The 22,924-nt window shown below is 41.9% G+C and overlaps 1 protein-coding gene across 8 annotated transcripts in view; it reads left to right on the top strand.

The window, feature by feature from the left end:
* Positions 1 to 21,609, top strand: part of TEAD4 (TEA domain transcription factor 4) — a 52,423-nt gene extending 30,814 nt beyond the window's left edge. For all 8 annotated transcript variants that reach the window (XM_085573652.1, XM_021548976.4, XM_085573604.1 and 5 more), the window contains 10 exons: positions 22 to 86; positions 692 to 754; positions 4,544 to 4,678; positions 5,463 to 5,506; positions 6,064 to 6,119; positions 6,860 to 6,990; positions 7,952 to 8,125; positions 15,636 to 15,776; positions 18,584 to 18,736; positions 21,368 to 21,609. In XM_085573652.1, the coding sequence (XP_085429778.1) occupies positions 4,568 to 4,678; positions 5,463 to 5,506; positions 6,064 to 6,119; positions 6,860 to 6,990; positions 7,952 to 8,125; positions 15,636 to 15,776; positions 18,584 to 18,736; positions 21,368 to 21,481 (924 nt within the window). In that variant the 5' untranslated portion in view covers positions 22 to 86; positions 692 to 754; positions 4,544 to 4,567 and the 3' untranslated portion in view covers positions 21,482 to 21,609. The remainder of the gene's footprint in view (positions 1 to 21; positions 87 to 691; positions 755 to 4,543; positions 4,679 to 5,462; positions 5,507 to 6,063; positions 6,120 to 6,859; positions 6,991 to 7,951; positions 8,126 to 15,635; positions 15,777 to 18,583; positions 18,737 to 21,367) is intronic.
* The last annotated feature ends 1,315 nt before the right edge of the window (positions 21,610 to 22,924 follow it).

The raw sequence follows: 22,924 nt of genomic DNA, 5'->3' as shown, positions 1-22,924 counted from the left end.
TTTTTTATTTCTCTGTTCCAGGCCGAAATGAGTTGATTGCCCGCTATATTAAGCTGAGAACAGGGAAAACACGCACAAGGAAACAGGTAAGTGTGCAGTTTTCCTTGGAAGGATTAGCTCCTTTGGACCTCTAGAGATTATGAGGGCTAATGAGAACAAATTTCTTGCTGTTCGCTTGTTGGTAGTTTCCGACTTTGCTGAAAGGAGGTTGTTGTGCTGAGCTGGTTAGTAAGAATGGCAGGAAGAGTCAGTTTAGGCATTTTACAGGTTCATAATGCTCCTGTCTGCCAATTATATAGTGACAAATTTTTGTACTGTTAAGTAGTGTGATTTTATTTGCTTGGCCTACTAATGAGTATTCCAGTGGTTCTCTGCATGAAGATTTCTTGTTCAGCCCAAGCAGCAATGATGATTTTGAAAATACCTGGTGCATGAGATGAAAAAGGAATCTTTGTTATTTGGGAATGAATATCTAGGCTATGCTGGACAAAGCACTGAGCAGCCTAGACCTTAGATAGCTCATCTTTACAGACCCTCCAACCTATTTCACAGCACTTGAATTATGTTCAGAAAAGTAGCTCCTTGTTACCCCCAAGCCCTCCTACCCCCAACCCTCAATAACTGCCTAATTCTACAAGAGGCTACCAAATATTCCTCTGGAATGAACATGGAATTTTGTCTTTCAATGCAGGTATCTAGTCACATCCAGGTCCTGGCAAGGCGGAAAGCTAGAGAGATCCAAGCCAAGCTCAAGGTATGATGGATATCCCTTAGCATATCACACAATGCCCTCCAAGTCAGCCATTTCCTCTTTGAATAGCCCTAAAAAAGCCTGAGATTAGTCACTGAACTGTAGTAAGCTGGAGAGGAAAAGGTTCTTCCCAGGAAATGTTGTGCAAACATTCATTATTGTTGAAGCTCTGTGACGTCTGGAGCAATTCTATTTAAAGAATAAAGTAACAATAACTTTTTAAATTTCATGTGTCTTATTTCTACCTCTGGTTTATACTGTTGTCATTCAAATCTGAAAGGCCCTTAGGCTTGGGTGTGCACAGAGAGTGTTTACCTGAGCAGGAATTGTTTATGGTTACAAATGCTGACCAGTAAGCAATTGCTAGTGTTGTGGTGGCCTTGGGAAAAGGTGGCATTACAGTTATTACAGCACCAGCTCCACCTCTCCTAGAGGTGGTGGAGTTGTCCACTTAGAGGAAGCAATAAAACCAGCTGTCATCTTCTCAGGTAAAATGGTGCCAACTGAATAGACTTTGCTCTTTGATTAATTCAGACCTGATTTGAAGAGGCTAGAGCTAATGAGAAAGAGAAAATGGTTGAATACTTGCTTGAGAAGAGCTCTGTTTTCCTTTCCATAGGTAAAGCTCCAAGATCACCCTAATGAACCTCTTGACATTTATTTCCACTCAGATTTGATGTGGGGAAATGGTTTATGTGCTCAGACTGAATTGCCAGAAATGTTGAGAAGGTCAAGTTTGTATGTGACAATTGCAGAAGAGGGTGTCTGTCCCCTGTTAAAATGTGAGCTATCCAGAAAGGGCTTGCTGAGCAGGATGTGAGGTCTGAGCCTTGTTATGTTTCACTGAGACAGCCAGAGAAGGAAGGTGAATGCTGACCTTTCTGTTTGGTATGGCCATAAGTAATCTGGAAGGAAGAGAGTTTGCTTTCCTGCTTTTCCATGCTTCAGGTGACAATAACTGTGACAGCCCAGCCCTGACTGCTGAGGCATGGATGTTAGCATGTGCTTCCTCTTGGCTGCCTGGGCAGCTCCTCGCTGGGCACCAGGGCAAATGGACTGTCCTGAGTGTGAGCTGATGGCACTCGGCTGCCCAGTGCTGACATGCGTGCAGCTCTGTTGCAAGCGGCGATTGCCTCTAAGCCATGGTGGCACCCCCCACATCCCAGCCCCATTTTAGTAAGCTGTGCTGTGTCTTTTATTAGCCTGTTGTGTTTCCAGCTGCTCTGATAAAAAGAAGGAGGCACAAATTACAACTATCTAATTCAGTGCACCCAGGTAGGGCTGCCTAAGCTCGAAACCTGTGGTGCTGTTAAGTGGTCAATTCAGGTGGAGGCCTGCTGGAGAGGCAAGTCAGAACGAGCAGGAAACAACAACTGCCCAGGGTGTTAAAAGCCTCACTGCTGCTTACATCTGTAACCTTGATTCTGTTCCTTGTGTGTCACAGCTCTGGGGTTGAGCATGATTGAAAAGCCAGTCAGCCGAGCCTGCTTCCACTTAGCTGACAGGAGCTGGCTGGTTTTGTTCTCAGGGAACGAAGGTGTCTCGGGGAGCTCCATGGAGCCATTGGCTGCTGCCCTTTTACACCACCCCGGCCATGCTGTGAGCTCTGCCCAGCTGCCTGCAGAGAACCCTTCCCCAGGACCAGGCTGTTCTTTCTGCCTGCAGTGGCAGGTCGAGAGCACTGATTCAACTCATTTACTTCTTTGCTTTCGCTGGCCATATCCATAGAGAAAGGAAATAAAATCACAGAAACTGCTGCCCTTCCTCCAGGGTCCTGCTGACAGCTGTGTGCTCCCCTATCACTGCTCATTTTCCATAGCAAGTGCACGTTTTTGTGTTTATATCCTAGCGATCAGAACAGCTACGTGATGGCTTTTCAGAGTAGTGACTGCAATAATTCCACCTCCACACAAACTGGAGTGTCTTTTTTAAACGTCCACTGTGTCTGTAAAAGATACAGCTGGAAAATAGGGTAAGACTTGAAGAAAACTGTGTTCCCAAAAGTCAGTAATTTTTCCATGCTCTGAGTGGCTAATAAATATCATCTGCACTAAGGAAAAAAGTGGGAAATTGTGGTGATATGATGGTATCGTCATCACCATCATAATCACCATCATCATTATGTGTTTTAAGAATAATAAAAGAAAATACAAACATTGCAAGTGTTTGGTCAAAGTTTTTATCACTCCTTTTTTCCTTTTTTTAAATTTTTTTTTTCTTTTTATACTGGAAAACACTTGAAATTAGTATAGAACTGAAACAGAAAGATATGTTTTCTAAAAGCATGCTCTTTCCAGCAGTCTATCAAGCATTTAAACAAAACAAAAACACAGCAGGGGTTAATAGATAAAATACTTTTCTTCCCTAATTATTTTACATTTTCTTTTACTTTCAATACCTCCACAAGTAAATGCATCTTCCCCATAAACTGAGGTAGATAAATACAATTTTTCCAGTGAGAAAATAAGGGAAGGAAAAAAATCCTTTTCTGCAATGGCACATGGGAAATAGTCTTTATATATATATATTAAGAAAAAAACCAGAAAATAATAATTTCCCTTAATAAATGTAGGTTATCCTTCAATTATTCTCTAAGGTATAATTTAAACTGGATTCTGAAAACATTTCCCGTAGCTTTGGAGAATATTAAGAACTTCCTCAGCATTTAAAATGTTTCCCTTCGATTCACTTGAATGGTACTGACGGGAGTCACAGATGCTGTAAAAAAGAAGAGGTGTAAGTTTTGCCCATTTCTACTGATCATTCCACTTGAATAGTAACATGTATTATTGAGATTTTTGAAGATGCCTCCTCCACTTTTTTTTTTTTTTTGTTAGACAAATTAGGATATTTGGGGTTTGAACTTTAGAGAACCTTAGATAAGTTGGAGGAGTTAGAAAGAATGGAGGCCCAAGGGTGTGAACTTATTGCAGTTCAGTGAATGCATGTGGGAAGTGAGAATTCCTGAAGAAGATAGTGAGGGCTGTTGTACCTCTTTCAGCAGTTTCTTCAAGTTATGAATTAATCTGTGAGTTTTCCGTGGTAATTATAATGACACAGATAAATGTGGAATGTTTGAAAGATTAAGATTAATTGTAGGGGATTTAGGAGGAAAGGCAGAATATGAGTGCTTCTGTTTGCCTATTTAGTCCTTGAAAGAAGAAATGAAGAATGCTGTTTGTTTTATATATACTTCAGACTGTACTGTCATTGCCTGTAAGAATGTGTGTAAAATCTACAGTCCTGTTAAAATACAAAAAGGAACATCCCTGCATATGTGCCCTGGAGATTATGAAGGTTTCAAGTTTCCCTGAAGATGGGGATAAAATTATAAACTCTACCTAACACTAATGCAGTCCCAAATTGAGGTAGTCGTTTCTGCAGTGATGATGACGATCTCTTTTGTTTTTTTTTGTAATCAAGAATCTTTCCCATTGAATATTCTTACCAATTATTAAAACACAAGTCAGCTAGGGGTGTACTTTCCACAACAAAGCTTTTCAGCTGTGTGGTTGAAAGCCCTCAGACAGAAAGGATAAATGTTTAGCTGTCTTTAAACCCGCATTTCAGAAAGCATTACTATTCACATCTGAAGCTATAGTAATGACTCATAGCCTTACAGCTTTAAAGAGTTCTTAGGACAGTTATTGGTGAGTTTGCTGCCCAAAATTTCAGAGGTGCTTATTCCTGACACAGAATCTGATGAGAATTCTGGTTATAGACCATTAGAGCTGGCAACTAGTTAATCATTATAATAATCCTGTTTTTTTCTGTTTCTATTCTTGCTCATAGGATCAGGCAGCAAAAGATAAAGCCATGCAGAGTATGGCTACAATGTCATCTGCCCAGATTATCTCTGCAACTGCCTTCCATAGTAAAATGGCCTTGCCTGGTCTCCCACGACCAGCCTACCCTGCTGTTTCTGGGGTGAGTGGATCAGTGTCTTGGTGGAGTTTTGAGAAGACACTTGACTATTTGAAAGGATGTTGGGACCTGCTCAGGAAAATCCTGAGAACTGAGACAGAATGGGCCAAAAGGCATTGTCTCTGTAGAATAAGTCTGTCATGTTTTGGTCCAATTCTTTGCTCACACTGACGTAAAACAATAGAGTTTTACTGCGTAAATTTTTTTTTAATGATAAAAGGGAGGGAACACTCAGTTCCTTTGGATTTTTGTATCACTTTCTTAGTCCAGCATCTTTTTGGAATAAATCTGTTTGGGCCATCCTGACCCTTTTTCAAGTTTGTATTTCTCATCTTATTCTCAGCATTTTGATCAGATGGCCCTTACATAAAATCCTTAATAGAGAAGGGCCTGTCAGCATCCCTGTACCTATGAGTTGGACTTATTGATTTTTGTCAAAATAACTCCTGTAGAACTTTCCTGGTGAAAATGGTCCTTCCAAGACAGTAAGCATCACAAAAGCTTTGGAGACAGAGCACAAGGTGCATGAATAATTGTTAACATTAAATATCACTTTTGGGTCGGTTTTTTGTGTATCATTACTAGTAGTGTATAGAATGAAAAAAAAAAAAAGACCAGTCAGCATCTCCACAAGAATGAAACCAGGAATGTAAAAAGAAGAGAGAATTCATTCACATCTTTAAAGGTCTGTGAGCTTGAAGTTTGTTTCTTCAGAAAAAAAGCAAGCCTTCCTTTTCATCTCTGTCCTAAGAGTGGTGACTTCTGCCTATGTGTTGTTCTCTTGCAGTTTTGGCAAGGACCATTGCCAGGCCAAGCTGGATCTTCCCAGGAGTAAGTATTCCTTCAAGTGAGCATCCAGAGCAAGTGCTTCTGCTGCTTTTTCTGCTGTCTGAGGAACATAATTAGCTATTACAAGATCTGTGAAATGCAAAGACCTTAATTTTTCTTACAGTAGTGTTAAAATGGAGCTGAGCTCTCCTGAAAGCTGTGTTTACTTGTGGATGTTGAATGTGTCTGAATTTGGGCCTGAAAGTCTGAGAGGCATCCAGCCCAGATCTATATCCACTTGCATAGATATAAAACTACTTGTAGTTTAAAGAAAAGGATAAATAAATGGGCACCAGTGTATTAAGAGGCTCGTAGGGATCTCAGAAAAACAAATCTGGAGGGAGGGCCTGCTGAACACCTGCTGAAATCTTAAATCTGTCCAGTCCTGGCCTCTTACTGCTTTCTGAGTCTTTGCCCATGGCCCTTCTCTTGCCCACACAGAAAGATAATTTTCAAAAGACACTCATGCCACTTTCTCCCTGAGGAGCAAACAGTCAGTGAAGAATATTTTTTGTTTGGTTAGTTTTTTATTAACCACCTCTCTTTGTGTACTTCTGCAGCGTGAAACCTTTTTCTCAACAACCTTACGCTGTACAGCCTCCGCTTCCAATACCAGGTAGGTAAGGAAATGTACTTCCTTCCTGTAAAATTGTATTCCAACTTCAAAAACAGCCAGTACTCTAAAAATCTTGAAAGTTAATTTAAAAAAAAGAAAACCTATTGAAACATTTCAAAGAGCCAAAACCAATTTTTATATTATTTCCTTTTATTACCTGTTCTCATCCTTTTATTGAAAGAGCTGAAGCGTGTAAATTTTGTCTTCTTCCTGTTTTATATGGGTTGTGTTGGGGTTTTTTTTCTTCTTGGCTCAGCAGAGAATAAAAGTTTATGTATCTCTACTGGTCTTCCACCATGCTTCATAACCTAGAACACTGTTCTTTGTCATAACATGATCGTGTTCCTAATTTCTCATTAAGTGGAATAACAAATGTCTTTTGCTTTTCAGCTTCCCCATTTTGAGAGATTAATGGTGACACCTCATTCTGATACTAAACAGTTTATTTCACTGCTCATTTAGGGCTCTGTCTAAGTCCTCTTAAAATTACTGAACATGTTTTCTCTGGTATCAAACCCAGGTAGTTTGTCTCTTATATCATGACCCTGGGCAGTGCTGTCTTGGCAGAGATTGACTGGCAAGCCATTTAGAGCACAGGTAGACTGAGGACCTTGTGAATGATATTTTTGCATGATGAATGAAGCCATAAGACTATGAGTCAGCTTTGACAATAGGTGTTCTACTGGAAAGCCATTGCCATTTTTTTCTGAATTATTGTTATATAAATCCTGTGTGCTTAGGGTTTGAATCTCCTACTGGCCTCTCACCTTCCCCGTCAGCACCAGCTTGGCAAGGACGAAGGGTTGCTAGCTCCAAACTTTGGATGTTAGAGTTCTCTGCATTCTTGGAACAACAACAAGACCAAGACACAGTAAGAAACACACCTTGCTTCCACCCCTCATTAATTTTGCATCTTCGGACAGCTCCTGTTCATCATGGATGTGTTATACTACTCTATGTGTATGGAAATACTTGCTTCGTTGTTCTTCAGAGAATAGAAGGGCATCTTTGGGAAACACCAGATATCCTCCTCTTAGAGGATAAGCAGTGATAGAACCAGGTCTGTGCAATGTGCTTCTGGCTTCCCTGTCCAGGGTCATGGGCATTCAAACACCAGAGCCCAAGGCACTGAGGTCATAAGCCCCTGCCAGGCTGTTCTGGCTGTCCTGTCCAGCCTTGTAAGATAGACTCAAATATAGAACCCAAAATCAGAAGTTGTTAGGATCACATAAAGCCATGTATTTCTCTGGTGTGTTAAAATTGGAGAACTTTAAATTGGTGGTAACTGTGATGAATTTGCATCAATTTTGTGTTTCCATGGTGCCACCTATGAAATGGAAGTAGTAAGATTTGCCTCTCTTACTAAACCTTTTGATTCTGCATCTTGAGATGTGCCCTGGTGATGGGCTGAGATAGGAAAGTCCAGAAAAGATAGTATTATTTGCCTGGTATTTATCAGCTGTGGGATTTCAGGCTCTTCATAGGACAGCATCAATGTTTGACTGAGTGACCTGTCACAGGTAACACTCTGTGTTTCAGGTTATTTCAGACTATGTGGCAGCAGCACGAGGCAATGATTTAGGAGTGAATATAGGAAGAAAGAATCAACAACAGTGTTTCAGAGAAGGAAGAAGCATGAATGTACTGACAGGAAGGAAAGAACAGCATGAACTCATATTAGCAGAGATATTTCTATTGATTTCTTCTGCTGTTTTAGAAAATGCTATCTTCATTGACTTCCAGTTGTCTTCTTTGAAGGACAATGGATGTTCAATATGTACTGAATGGTACTGAACTATTTTCTCATTCCATATTTTTTCCTCTTTTTGCAGTATAACAAACACCTGTTTGTGCACATTGGGCAGTCAAGCCCCAGCTACAATGACCCCTACCTCGAGGCAGTGGATATCCGGCAGATCTATGACAAGTTCCCTGAGAAGAAAGGGGGCCTGAAGGAACTCTTTGAAAGGGGGCCAGCTAATGCCTTCTTCCTTGTCAAATTCTGGGTAAGAGAAGGGCCCTTTGTAGGGTACCCATTTGCTATGAAGTTTGTCACTTTTAAAACTGTGACCTCCCTGGCTGTTAGAAAACTGCTGCCTCCCAACACATTTTTCACCATGTAGGCAACTTAATACAGCCACAACTGTCACTTTTCTTGACACCACAAGATCTTTCCTTGACCCCACAAGGCACACTTTCTGGCCTGCAGCAAGATGTATCTTTTATATTGATCATCTGTAGAATTGTTCTTGACTACTGTCTGCAGATTTACTAATGGTGATTTGGACCCTCCAGAATTTTTATTCATGTATAAGTAAAGAATTCAGAGGAAATTATACTATGCATGCTCTTACGTATTCTCTTCTCTCAGTGATGTGCAACTCCTCAGCCAGAAGCAATACTTTTCCATCTCTTCTCCTGTCTTTGTAGCTGCATTTTGTTTTATCCAAGTACTAATAATTTACAGATGCATACTGACTGCTGGCAGAGCAAAAGATAAGAGAAAAATATAATGAAATTGAATTATGCTGATAATATATTACTGAAATGACTTCTGGTAAATTGGTAGAAATCAGCCTGGCAAAAGCTTACTCACTCAATTTGGATTTTTGTGATTTAACTGAAATTTGTAAAAACTGTGCCATTGTGCTTCAAGGTACAAACAAAATAGCTTTGGTGATTGATATTGTCATAAGAATTATGAAATTAAAAATAATAGTAGCTCAGGGCAGTTGTACAGTAGATGGCTGAGGGAATGTGTAATGGGATTTGGAGCCTTTCACCTTGAGTTTACCACATCATTCAACCTCAAGTCAGAGTGAGATGATGAAAAATGAGCTTTTATATTTCATTCCCTTCATACAAAGTGGCACTAGAAAGCCTCCTGACTGGTGCTTTCAGAAGGAAGAGTTAAGTACCTTGAGATGCAACTTCCCAGCTGTCACAAGCCTAGCCTTTCCAGAAATGAGTAGGAGAATGTTGGCTGGGAGTCTTCTTCTCAAGTGCCTGCCTAGAGTGTTGTTTACTGATGATTTCTGGGGACACATAAATTCTCGACATGCAGTCTCTCTGTGCTACTGATCTGGGCCCTTCATGGGATTAGCTCCTGGCAAAGTACAACAAAGCCTGCCTGAGGTGTTCAAGACAAAAGGTGGAAGATCAGCTCTGTTCTGGCTGGGAGAGAAAACAGCACCTGGCTGAGAAGCTTATCCTTTGACAGGGCACCCTTTGAAAGGTATTGATTGCCTTTTGTGCTTTGGAAGTTTCAAAAACCAAAAGGAACAGCTTAGAGGTAGATGTTGCATAGAGAGAATGAAACTATTTGAACTCTGTGACTTGAAGAGAGAGAGAAATTATGAAATTGTGATATGATGTGACTGTGATTTTATTTATTAAAATTGACAGTGTGCTTTTCTGCTTTTGTGGTTCAGTTTGAGGATTGTGATAACTTGGTTTTTAATATCAGAAGTATAAATGTGGCCTATGCCACCATGTCAGACCAACCTCTGTCAGGGTTTTGAAAGATTTAGATGGTGGCATGTCATCAAATTGGTTTTTTTCTGCTCCTACATGAGTTGTCTGGTGTTCAGAAGGTATCAGCTCACTTGAATTTGGCTTCATTAAAAAGATGTGGCATAGGATTTGAAACAGCTTTACTACAATGTGTGCACAATGTTATGGGGCTCTGCAGCTCTATACTTATGAGGACAGAAATATTTCTAGTCTTGGCTTAATATTTTGACTGTCTGATACTTGTTTTGTTGAATCCCATCTGGAGTTAACATCAGGTTTTATTGGTGGCAATATTACAGCATGATTAAAACTAAAAAAGGGAGAAAACTAGATTTCAGCAGAAAATTTTATATCCCTCTGCATTTTCTTTTGTAGCAGTGTGTTCTAGAGTCTAGAGTGCTTTTTCATTTTGCTGCCTGATAGCTCTGGACAAGTATGCAAATATACTGTTGATGTTCAAAGATGTATTGGATAAAGGAATTACTATGCTCTTGAATTTATAGCATCATTTTAGGATAAAATAGTGAGTATAATTAAATACTTGAAGGGATGCTTTGAGACATGAAGATACAATTGATTTTTCAGAGGTTCTGAGTTGAAGTTGTGGTTGCAGGTGACAAAGACTTTTAAAAAACCAAGGAATGAGTAAGTTTGGGTTGTGTATCTGCAGTTTTAGGCTTGAAGAACCTGAGGTATGAACCTACCATTGCTACAGTAATGCCATTGAGTATACCAGATGATGGGTTTTGTACTAGAGGCCTAATTCTAAACAGCAGGGTTGAGGTTTCCTGACCTCACGGGGGACTGAGGATCTAGCATGACTGAGAAAGAGATGTTCCTGTTTGTTCAAAGGTGCTTTAAATGATCTATACAATAGCTCAAAATTAATGAGTTTGAAACATAAGGAGTATTGCAGTGTTTGCAATTCTTCCGTGATTTTGGCATTGGGAATTTGGTACAATGAACTCATTTTTGGACTTGGGTTGGCAAGTTGTGTTTGACATCTGTGTGACATTACTCTGTGCTCCAAGTGCATTCTAGCACACGACAATGAATGTGAGACATCAGCCTCCCAACACATGGGCAATGGCAGCCCTGCTCTTTTCCAGGCTAATATTATCTCTGCCACCTGTTCCTTGCTTCTCCTTGTGTACTCCTCCTATATGGATCGTTATTAATAGTTTGGGGAAGAGGCGTTCTCAGGGCTTTGCACATTAGTGGAAATGGTGCACTTGCATCTTGGAGCTTCCAGAAGTTGTGAGACTCTGCATGGAAGACAGAAGAAAAATGGCAAACTAAGAATTCAGGACAGGTAGTACTTTGCACAAAGCAACCATCTGCAGAGACATGAATCAGAGGAATTTCTTGGGAGCCCTGTCCTGCCTGTGAAGAATATGTGTAGTAATTTCTTCTTGGTGGTAGGCAGTCAAATCACTGAGCATCTTCTTTCAGCTAAATGGAATATACTTTTGTGGGAAAGTGCTGAAGGGGTGGGCTGGAAACTGCTGTCCTGCACTTGGCTTCTCTCCTGTCATAAGTAAATCCAGCCAAAACAGCAGCAGTGCAAATTGCCCTCAGCACCCTGCCTTGCCCACTGCATGCTTTCAATCGTGACACTGCCTGGAGAGCAAGGAATGGCAATTTGGTCTCCACATCCATTCTATTCTTGTTATTCCTCAGGCAGCAAACAAGACAGCAGCTAGAAACAGAGAATTTTATGTTTTTTACACACATTAATTTCACCTGCCATCACCAGCACCACCTCCAGTTGCTGCCTTATGTAAGGGGACTCTAGCAATGGCACTTCTTCCAACGAAGTTGTCCCCCACAGTATTCAACAGTGTAGAAATTAATAGCAGCAAAAGGCAGATTGAAAAATTGAATTGCTGAGGAATTTCCAAAGAATCTTTTCCAGAGATGGAGGGGAGGGAGGAACATATTAACTTGTAGAGGGCTATGCTCTTCCTAGAAAAAATCCCTTCTCTTCCATCTAGAAATTTTGTCTTGTATGTAATAAAACATTTTGCATGCTTCTCTGGGAAGGAGGAAATGGTAGATGTTTTCCCCCAAGCAGGCAGATTCACTCTTGCATGCAGTATATGAATGTCTGGGATGTGCTGTATCACAGATTCCTCAATGACTGTAGTTTCAGCATGTTTGGAAGTCATCGGGCAAGCTATGGATAGGTGTGTCATCTGTGCAGAGCTTGCACAGCAAGTTGAGCACATCAGATTTCTGCTATGCCAGAGTGTGCTCAGGTTTTTGCATCTGGGACTTCTGGGACAGAAAGCAAGAACTCTGACTTTTTCAGATAAAGTAGTATGCTCCATTTGGTGGCTCATAACTCAGATTTAGCTTGTAATATGTCTCATTTATTTGATCTTCTACCTTTGACTGTAAAAGAGACTGAGAACAGCTGTTTGAATGCTGGACACCACCCAACAGCCTGAATGCTGCTGCTGCTGCCCCCGCAGTCCCATCCTGTTCTAGCAGTGACAAGTAGGAGCCTGGAGGGCCAGGCAGCTCAGCCCCCTCAGTGAGACTTTCCTAAATCCTGCCTATGTCTTCTTTTGCTGCCTAGGTTGGGGTAAGGAATGTGTTTAAGACTCATCTCACTTGTTGTTGGACATACTAGGGCATTTGCCAGAGAGGAGTTGAGGCACCTAGGTTCTAGTTACATCCAGTTACATATTAAAAAATTATATGCATTTCCAGACTATAAAGTGAAGATTAGCTCTCCTGCTTGATGGAGTTCTGGGTAGATGAATTTCCTTTGAATCATATTATTCCCTTGCATCTTTTCAGGGTGGAATGTACTAGACACGGTAAGACACAGCAAGTCAGACCTGTCTATGCTCACCTTGGGTGCTCACTCCAGGACTGATGTGCTTTGACACAAGGTTTTCTTTAGAGAAGCAATGTAGTCCTGATGGTCTAGGAGCTGTGAGGAGCTCATAGGAATCTAGGCATGAAGGCCATAGTGTTTTTAGATATTAAGCTAAATGCAGTAGCTCTTTTGGTCATTATGGTCTTGTCGTCATGCAATCCTGAGAAGTTTAACTGCATCCTTTCATTAATTACCCCAGTGTCCAGTTGACATTCAGAAGTTAATTTGGCTATGGCAGATTACAGTGTTCTTCCTCAATTTTCTGTCTTGTCTCCCCTCAGGAGGTAATAATCTCCACAGCAGGGAAAGCTAAGAGATTGCAGTTCCACTCCTCAGTTGTTTCTTGGTCTTGTATTCATGTACAGCATTGCTATTTTCAGTTCATGTGTATGAACCAGGTTGCCAATAGTTCAGGAGCAGATATGTGTGTGCTAAATAATCTCTGGTATGGGGGCCAGTGCCTTCCTTTAGAAGTTGGGAATCAGCAGCTGTAAATAAGTGAAAAAGCTGTAACTCTATGGCCAGCAGTGTCTGGGGTGCTGTAGCTGCATTCTCCAGCAAACATGAACTGAAGCTCTCAGCAAACTGCTACAGTCATTCCCAGGAGTTGCTGAAATTCCCTGTATGTATGTTTATGAGACCTGCAAATATGACAAGAGGTGGGTACACAGGTCCTGGTGACTGATCACTCCACGTCTGACTGTCCTAGCTCATAATATGGGACAAGCTTTAGAGTAAAATGTGCAGTGTAAATGTGAGGGAGTTCCAACATGATCCTGCTGCTCCACTGCAACAGGGCTTCCAGGTACCTGATTGTACATAGTGTCAATGAATGGTGACAGCTCCTTAATTCATACAATATTACCACAGTTTTGCCATTAATATTTATTAATTTGATGTAAATTGGCTGTGAAATTCTAGTCTGGCCTTCTGATGGGAGGTTTGTCAAACTGCGGATGCACCTAGAGTGGCTTCTTAGGGCTAGTGAAGCTTTTCTCATGAAGTGGACCTAGCATTTTTCTGCTTTGCCTCTTATTGAATGTATTTATTTTTTAATTTTACCAGTGAGTGTTTTGGAGAATGTAACCTTAACTTTACTAGTGAGACCCTGAAAATGTTTGTCTCGTTCTGCAATGAGTGCCTCTGCTGTGTTTATGTAGCGGTGGCCTGACCAAGCTTCTGTAGCCTTGACCGTTTGTTCTTTTTGACTCAGTGAGAGAATTTTTTTGGAAGAATGGAATCAAGTCCATACATTGTGTTTATCACTCCCAAGGGAAATAGCAGAAAAATATTGTGAAGGACTTCTAGTCTAGTTCCTCTCTGGACAAGGGAAGAAGTTAATCTTTATTTAGGAAGTTGGAGTGTGGGTGAAATAAACAATACAGTTGACGGCATTGACATGGAAGTGAGTATTGCAGTATTAAAGTACCGTATTACAGTAACTTAGTAAAAACTTAAACCAGAATGGAGTAATACTGCTATTCTCTAATACAGGTACATTCGTGGTACAACAAAAGTAGCTGCATAACTACAGTTATTTAATACTGAGGTCTTCAGCATAGCCATAAGAATAAGCTGTCCTGCCTTCTGCTATCCCTGTTGCCGCCCATTCTCCCAACACATTCTTTGTTTGACAGCACACAGGTGTTTCTGAATCAGGCCAGGGAACTGATCCCACTGAGAACTGAGCAATTCCTCAGTGACTGTTGTAATACAGCTACAGAGATGTGTGTCAGTACAGCAGGAATGGGGAAGCATTCTGCTCTGGAAGATTGAGACTCTCTTGGGGTCAGGACCAGCCTGGCATAATCAAACTACAACTCTGAGGTGCAGTTCCTCAAGAGACTCAAGCCAACCCAAGTATATGTTGCTATGAAAACAGGCATTCTTTGTGCCTCTTCTTTTGTTGTGCCACAAAGGCAGCAGCAAGCTCATGTGTCTACAGAAGGGGAGAAAACTTGACTGTCACTTTCTAGACTGACCTAAACCTTTTGTGAAGTTGCTCCTTAAGACAACTAAGCTAACAGTATTTATTATCTCATGGCCCTTAAGAGACAGTTATTTTGCATGGCAAAGAAAGAGGGGCATTCATTATTGTGGTGGTCCAGTTCTACCACATTGCTTGTCCTTAGTGCTGCCCTAGATCTCAAACAAAAAACATTTGTTAGGAAAACCCTGCTAGAATGGCATCTAATGCTGTCTTAAGTCACACTGTGTTCACTGTAGCAAGAACACATTTTCTTCAGTTTTCCTCTTCTCTTAGCTCAGCTGGAAGAATAAAATGCTCTGAGCAGCCTATGGGAACTGATCCTTGTGATGTGAATTAGCACAGGGACTTATGGAGCACAGAGAAGCTCTGCCCTTTCAGTTTTGAAGGGGAGAGAGCTGAGCTGGGCATTCCCACACAGGAGCTTAAGGGAACAGCCACTTGTTTCATAACTGCGGTTGGAATGACCCCTGGTGGAAGCTTCAGACAGCCAGGATTTTTAAGAGTTCTGTCCCAACAGGAGACTTCGGTTGGCCAGCCTTAGGCACCCACATTTAAAAACTGTGCCTGCTACTGGAGATGGGTTTGAATTCAGGTGTAACTCGGCTAGATCCATCAGTAGCCTACATTCCTTATGTTGCATCCTGTCTATTTACATTTGTAGTACCTGAGCCTGATATATGTGTGTACTCACACATTCCTTTTCTCTGCTGTCTCTTTTCCCTTACCTATGTTCTTAGGGTGGAAAAACTTTATTACTGTTGCTTTGCCATTATTTTCCTTCCTTGGTGAGTCAGCCAGCCTGTCTGTTGCACTGCTCTGTCTCTGCAGTCTGCTCTCCACATGCTTTGTGAGTACCTCCAAACTGTTTTTCATGTTAGGAGGATATTCCACCAGATTTCCTCAATGTGTATGCAAATCCACACCATTTTCTGAAATGGAAATAGGATTTTATTCAACACTCTTCAGATTTCTCTCGCTTGCTCCCACATATTGGTCTGCTTAAGGAGCTGGGGAGGTAATGGTGAGAAAACACCACAACCATCTATTGATAACCATCTGATTTTTTTTTTGTTTGTTTTTTTTGTTTGTTTGTTTGTTTTTGTTTTTGTTTTTTTTTTCTTGGCAGGCTGATTTGAATACCAATATTGAAGATGAATCCAGATCTTTCTATGGTGTTTCCAGCCAGTATGAGAGCCCAGAAAACATGGTCATTACCTGTTCCACCAAAGTGTGTTCCTTTGGAAAGCAGGTGGTAGAGAAAGTAGAGGTAAGGAGCAGACACCTGGATGAAAAGTTCCCTCTGGCTGCTGTTTTGTCACTTCAAGTATTTGCATCCTGCCTTTGTATCTCAAGGAAAAATATATCTCATGCTTCTTGTCAGGGAGATGGATGCCATAGATATAAGATCACTCAGCCTGAAAAATGCTTGTCTTAGGATTTCACTGAAGATCTGCTAGTGTTTGCTACATTTTCCTTAAATCTCAGTTTCTGAGGAGGTGTGAATACATACAGCTCTAAGTTCTGCCAATTTTCTGAGGTTTTTGGGGAAGCAAAGGAAAGCTAGGGAACATAGATGTATGTGTTTTATTGTCCAGAAATGTGAAAACATATAAGCAACACCTCACTCTCACCAGTATTTTTAAACAGAGGATTTGACTGTAATAATTTACAAACTATAGTCTTACAGTTTTATTAGACTTAGAGTTTATACACTTAAAGCTTGAGCAACTGCTGTCATGGTTTGACACTGGCACAATGCCAGTGCCCCCATGAAAATGTGATCCCTCCCTTGAATGCTGTGAAGTGGAATCTAGAACAGAGCAAAGCAGGCTCAAGCTTAATAACAGGAAAAAAACTTTATTAAGCTACTACTACAAAAGGAAAGAGAAAACTAAAGAAGGGGAAAAGAAAACACAAAGATCAAATGAAAACCTTGCAAAACATTCCTCCCCCCCTCCCCCCCCTCCACCCAACTCCAACAAACCACAGTGAGACACAATCTGGACCCCAATCAGGTTTCCACCCTCCAAACAATCGATACTCAGTCCATCGAGGGAACAGAGTCTCTCCTGTGCCACAGACCCCCCAAGAAACACAGCTCCACATCCTGTGCTTCCATGTCACACATGGCACCGCCCGGAGAAAAGTTTGCCATGGTGACCCTCTCCTTTCCATGCACAGTGCTCTCACCACCAATGCATGGATGGACAGACTGCTTTTAGGATTTTTCCTTTCAAGGATGCCCTGCCAAGAGGGAAGAAAACAACAGTTCAGTTTTTCATTGTTTGGGACCACAGTCCCCCCCATTTTCCTCTGGGGCCGAGGGTCCAAGAACAGAGATCTTCTTCTTTTCTCTTTCCTTTCCAGGACGGGGGGCCACCACAAACCCCCCAACCTTTTCTCCGTTCACTGCACTCTTTGTCTTTTCCCAGCTGAAGCAGGTCTCTTGACTCACTGGTATCCTCCCAAAACACAGTCCCTCTTGGAGGAGAAGATTGGTTCAGGTTGTGGCTAACACGGAAAAGTCCAGCCAAAAGCCACTCCTTGTCCCCCTCCCATCTAGAATTCCTCCTTCTAACATCCCAGGGTCCAAGGTGTCCCTCTTCCTCTCTTTCAAACCAAGGAGGGGAAGGGAAAATTCACAAGCTTTCATTCCTCAAGGAAGGGTTAAAAGTCCGAACTCCCAGGGATGGCTTGATGCCCGGACATCCAGCAACTCCCACACAACTGGGCACCTTGCAGCTCCCCCAGCTCCTCCTTCCTCGCGGTGGAATTGCTGACAGGACTGCCGCTGTCTCTTTCTCTCTCCCTCTCGGGAGAGAAACTCTGGGGGGGGGAATGGAGACATCCCAGATTTCTTCCACCTTTCCATCTGCAGGGGCCAGCCCGGTTCCAGTCCTTCCACCACCCTTGGGGCCTACCTTTCAGGCCATGGGGCTTCCCCTCCCCACCCAGCTTGTGGCTGGGCAGGGGAGGTCTGCACTGCACACTGACCGGAACCAAAGAGAGCGAGTTCCCCTGGGAATTCTGCTTTTAACCCTCTGTGTTCTCAGAGGCGTGTCCGTCTTCAATTGGTCAATATCTAAATTGACCTCTTCCTTCCGGGAAAAATTCTCTTTCCGTGTCAAACCACAACAACTGCAAATAACTGGTTATGCACAGAACAGGCATTGAAGAAATTCTGTTTGATTCCACATTCAGCTGTTAAGAGAGCTGCTTTGACATGTCTCCTGCTGCCCTGTTTCTCAAGTAACCTTAGGATGCAGAAGCATCTGTGTGCAGAGCAACAATTGTTCTTATGCCAGTTCAAGGTGCATCCTTCCCCAAAACCCATCTCCAGTCACAGGATAGTCATAACATGCATGAAGTTGGGTAAAGTATTTGCAAAGGAATAGAGGGGTTAAAAGGAAGGTGTTATGGTGCACATGAAAGAAGACCAAGCTTCTGGGGTGAAAGAAGGTTACAGGAATTTAAGGGTCTGGTGTGAAATCATAGAATATGGCCTCAGTTTCTCCTTAAAGGCAGATAAAATATACAGGAGCTAAGGTGTGAATGTGAGAAAAAAAATCCTTCTGTCTCTCATTGGCCAGACTTTCCTATGCGGGGGACATAAATTCTATGTTCTCTCACACAGGTACCAGAAGGCTTTAGTCTTTTTTAACTATAAAGCATCCCGAGCATAATATTACTATCATTACTCCCTGGTCTTGCTAAAACAATAGTTACTAACTTTTGCAGTTTATTCACACCTAGTATTTTTCCAGTAGAGATGCAGACTATAGTGTCGGTGTCAAATGGTCTGTTACTCTTAGTTATCTTTCAGTGCTTTGAGGGTTTGCTGCTCAGGGAGCAGCACTTTCATCTTGCACAGTACCACCATTCTAAAGAAAACAAGAAATCAAGTCAAAGAAATTGGAGGACTCAAGGGGACTGACCTTGGTGCAAAGCACTGTGGTCACTGTTCATAAAATTACAGTGCCACTGTAATTGTTCTGTTCTGAGTCCTTTTCTTGTGATAGTGTCACTGGTATGCCAGCGTAGCCCCACATGCCCTTTTTGTGTTTTGCCTTGCAGACAGAGTATGCACGCTATGAAAACGGACACTATTCCTACCGCATCCACCGCTCCCCTCTCTGCGAATACATGATCAACTTCATCCATAAACTCAAGCACCTTCCCGAGAAGTACATGATGAACAGTGTGCTGGAGAACTTCACTATCTTACAGGTAGGAATTTCAGCTGTTTCCATTGCAACTTGGCAAAACATGTAAGCACCATGCAGGAGTTCACTGTTGAGAGCCAAAGCAGATTTCCTTTTATAGCTCAGCATCTAATTGAACTTTCTGTCTTTCATGTGTATTGCACTTCAAGACCATTTATGGAGCTCTAGAGATAGTAACTCATGCAGAGGAGCAGCAAAAGGATTTGAGAGACCTGGGTAAGAAAGAAATAAAAAAAAAAGGAAGAGCTCATGAGGCAGAGAGACAAAGGAGGGGTGAAAGGACAAAGGAAGGATGAAAAAGTCAGTGAAGAAAATGCTCATTCCACTATTTCACAAATATTGAGGTCCTTTCTGTGCCCTGGCCCTTTTTACAAGGTAAAAAACTCACAAGGGCACTTTTGAGTTGCTATAAAATTTTTCTGTGGGAAGAGTTCTTCACTGACAATATTAGGGGAGAAAGAAAGTAGTTTCCTCAGGACCATCTGGGACCTGTACAGAGACATGCAAAGGAAAGGGGGATGTTGTGGGGAAGTTCTATGACACCTTCTGAATCACTGCAACCTCTAGATAGGTCAGAATTACAAGGCTACAGCAATTAGATTTCCATTTCTAGTTTTGTTATACTCACAACATCTTTCCAGGCTCAGATGCAGCCTAAATTTGGGAAGAGGGCAGACAGCTTAAAAGGTGGATTGTTCTAATGGACTGAATTCTGTGTTCACCTCTGTAAGAGGCATCATAGATCTTTGCCTAGAGAATGTGAGGCTGGGTAAGTAGAAGAGATGCTGGTGGCTGTATGAAAGACTGGAAATCAAAGAGGTTTTCATTCCATTCTCTGAAGATCTTGGATAACTGCAGGCAACTCATTTCACTGCTCTGTGGCTCAGACACATCAGCTATAAAACACAAGTTTAATAATATACATCACAGGGCATTAAGTTTACTCTTTCATGCTTATATTAAGATCTTAAACATCTGGAAGAAATTAGGAGTGTAAATGCTGAGGGTTCTTTTACATGAGTAAAAGCATGAGAGGGACAGAGACAGAGAGTTGGAAGACCTGTGTGCTGTAATCCATACTGGAGAATATTGTAGCTGCCTTCTGCATGTTTCATTCCTCAGTCAGGAATTTCCTAATTTCCTATAAATTCTAAGAAAAAAGCTGTCACAGGGTTATACTTCCTCAGGGGCTTTGTTTTGATTAATCTCATGTCCTTCCCTTATCTTCTGACACTGATGGCATGTCCCATATGGGTGCTGGCAGGTGCTACCTTTGCAGTACTGTGCAAGATGAAAGTGCTGCTCCCTGAGCAGCAGCCTGAGCATGTCCCACTCCCCACTGTGGAGCTGAAAAATGCCTAATGTAAGGCATGTTGGTAGTCCTCAGTCCCCACTAGCACCTTTGAGGCGAGTCTAATTATATTTTTTCCTAAACCCTTTTATGAGCTTAGATACCCCATATCCCACAAGCATCACTTATCTTGCTTTGCACATTTCTCTGGATCTAGAACTCAAAGATTTCAGACAACCCATTTTTCAGAAAAGGGCCCAGTGCCTTAGCACACCTGGATGTGTATTAACTCACCACATCCTGCAGAAGGACTTCAACTGCAAATCCACTTATGAAGTAAGAAAAGAAAACAGAATAGACCAAAATCAGACTGCTAAAATTAATAAGAAAGTTTGAAAACAGCTATTTTTTCTCTGTTTTCACAAGAACAATTGGGCTTTGGTACAGTTCAAGCCTCCAGCTGGAATGGTTTTCTTCTGCAGTTGAGTTTGTGCTGCTGCTGATAAAAATCTGTCTCCTCCAGCAGGAGATAACTTTAGCTATGGCACAAACTCAGGTGACAAGAATTTGCAAAGTTGTGCAGTGATAGAGAGAGGGAAGCTGAGCTAGGAGTTCTGAGAGCAATATTTATCTTGTCTCTGCCACCTAGTGCATGCTGCAGAAACTAGGACAACACTGCTCCTTCACCATGTTGCTGTCATCTTGTAGAGATGCTAAAGGGTCCTGAGGGGCCATAGAAAAAACATTGGAAAAAGGGAGCTTCTGTAAGAATGCATGAGTGTAGCAGCCATCCTTCTCCCAACATCTACAGTGTATGGAATGGGAGGTGTAATGGAGTCAAATCTGTAAGTCTCCTGTAAAAGCAGTTATACTCTTTAATCCTCATGTTCTATGTCTACCATTGACAAGCAAGAGAAGAAGAAGGAAAACAGCTGTTTGTGGTTGTGATATATCAATATATGTGTGAACAGGAGTGTGTGTGCCACAGGAGGGGGGCCCTCTATACCAAACAAACAGAGCAAAAAGAGCTTTTTTTATGTGAAACACTTTCCCTCTGCAACACCAGAGGTGGGAACTAGAGAATCTGCTTCCTCTGATTTGATCACTGCTTGGTCACAGTGGACTTTTCCTCACGGTGGACTTTTCATCATCTCCCTGTCTCTTCACTGCATTGTAGTTCTCAGGATGCAAAAGTGCTTTGGTTTGTGGGCCAAGCTGCGTATCAATCTTGCACTTCTCTGTTCTTTGTCGATTACTGACTTTCTGCTTTATGTTAAATGTGTTGGAACATGTAAGCATAGAAATAGCAGTTGCCATTTCAGTTTCTTCTCCTTTTCTGTCTAGGTTGTGACAAACAGGGACACACAGGAGACCTTGCTGTGCATAGCATATGTTTTTGAAGTATCAACTAGTGACCACGGTGCCCAACATCACATCTATCGGCTGGTGAAGGACTAGAGACTCTCTGCCCTGAGTTGTCCATGGAATGCATGTCTAAGAAAAAAGTCTGTGCTTGAACAACCCCTGCCCCTCCCCAAACCAAACTGAAAAATAAACTGCAGATATTGTGTATTTTCAGAAAACTACCTCTGAGCTGGTTTGTGATTGACAGAGTGAGGTTTCCATATCCAGGTTTGTGCAAATGGGAAAAAGACTTGGAGTCATGGAAACAGGCAAATGATTGCTTTAGGGTCTCACCACAATCAGCGTCCTGTGAAAAGCATTTCCCACAGTGCACACCCAGAGTGTGATCACACACGTAAAAGGAACATATACACCTGAGCATATAGCTGGGGCAGTGGCAATGGCAGCAGCTTCCACAACTCTTATCACATATGAACAGGTTAAAAATGCTCATATTACACCTGGTCTGAGTGTGTGCACTCATATGCATTCATTTGAAAGCCAACACGTGCACAAACCTGGTTCCCATACATTTATTCATATAGATGTCAGACATACACAGTCATGTGCCTGTTTGTAGAGGTTGCACATATATCCTGCACAGATGCCTGGCCACATCAGCAGTTGTGCAGTCAGAGGCTCATTCAGCCTTGTTCTGTTAGAGGCTTGTTTCTTATTCCCTCTCTTCCATGCATGATAGTGAGAGACCAATCTTTCCTTTGTGTTTTAAATAAAATTATGCTTAGAAAATTGGCTATGTTAAATCATGTTGTCTTGCCCGGTAGATTTCCTTTATGTATCAGGTCTGATGACTTTACAGGCTGAAATAATTCTTGCTGCTTTTGCTTCTGTTCTCCCCGCACAGCTACCAATGCTCAGTGAGCCAGTCTGTGCTCTTGTGCACCCGCACAATAATTGTTTACTGAGGTCAAATTATTCCACCTGTTAGTTGCAGACAGTGAGATGCACAAGTATTTCACAGGATGTCGTTTGGTGAACAAACTGAAGCAAAAGAATGAGAGAGAAGAGTGAAAACAGCTTAACTTTCTGTGTTTCCAAGGCAATCAAACACAGCCTCTTTGCTTTACTTGTAAACTGAGGTTGTCTATTCAGAGAGGAGTCGCTGAGAGGCAATAATCTTGGTTCCCACAATGCTGCTGATGTGAGGGAAAGATGCAGCCATTCATGTTGCTCTGAGGGAAGAGGTGGTTTGCATGATGTTCTGGCAGCTGTTGAACAGAAAATTTATTGGGTGGCCAGGCAGAGTCGTGTGGCTTAGACAATCAATTTAATGTGGAAGGGGGACTAATTAACTTCCTCATTAAGCAACTGCATGCCAGTTGATCTGTTGTAACTGTAAAAGTGTGGGTTGCCATTTGCTTGTGGGAGGTCCCTGACAGGGATGAGTCTTCACCAGGTGGACCCTGTGCTTTGAAGAATGGGAAGGAAAGGATAAGGGTAAGGAGGATAGCAAAGATGATGCCATGAAGTCAAAGC

The sequence above is a fragment of the Lonchura striata genome, chromosome 1 (assembly GCF_050655825.1).
Source record: "Lonchura striata isolate lonStrDom1 chromosome 1, ASM5065582v1, whole genome shotgun sequence".
Lineage (NCBI taxonomy): Eukaryota > Metazoa > Chordata > Aves > Passeriformes > Estrildidae > Lonchura > Lonchura striata.
The sequence above is the reverse complement of the archived record's forward strand: the minus strand, read 5'-3'. Positions and strand labels throughout refer to the sequence as shown.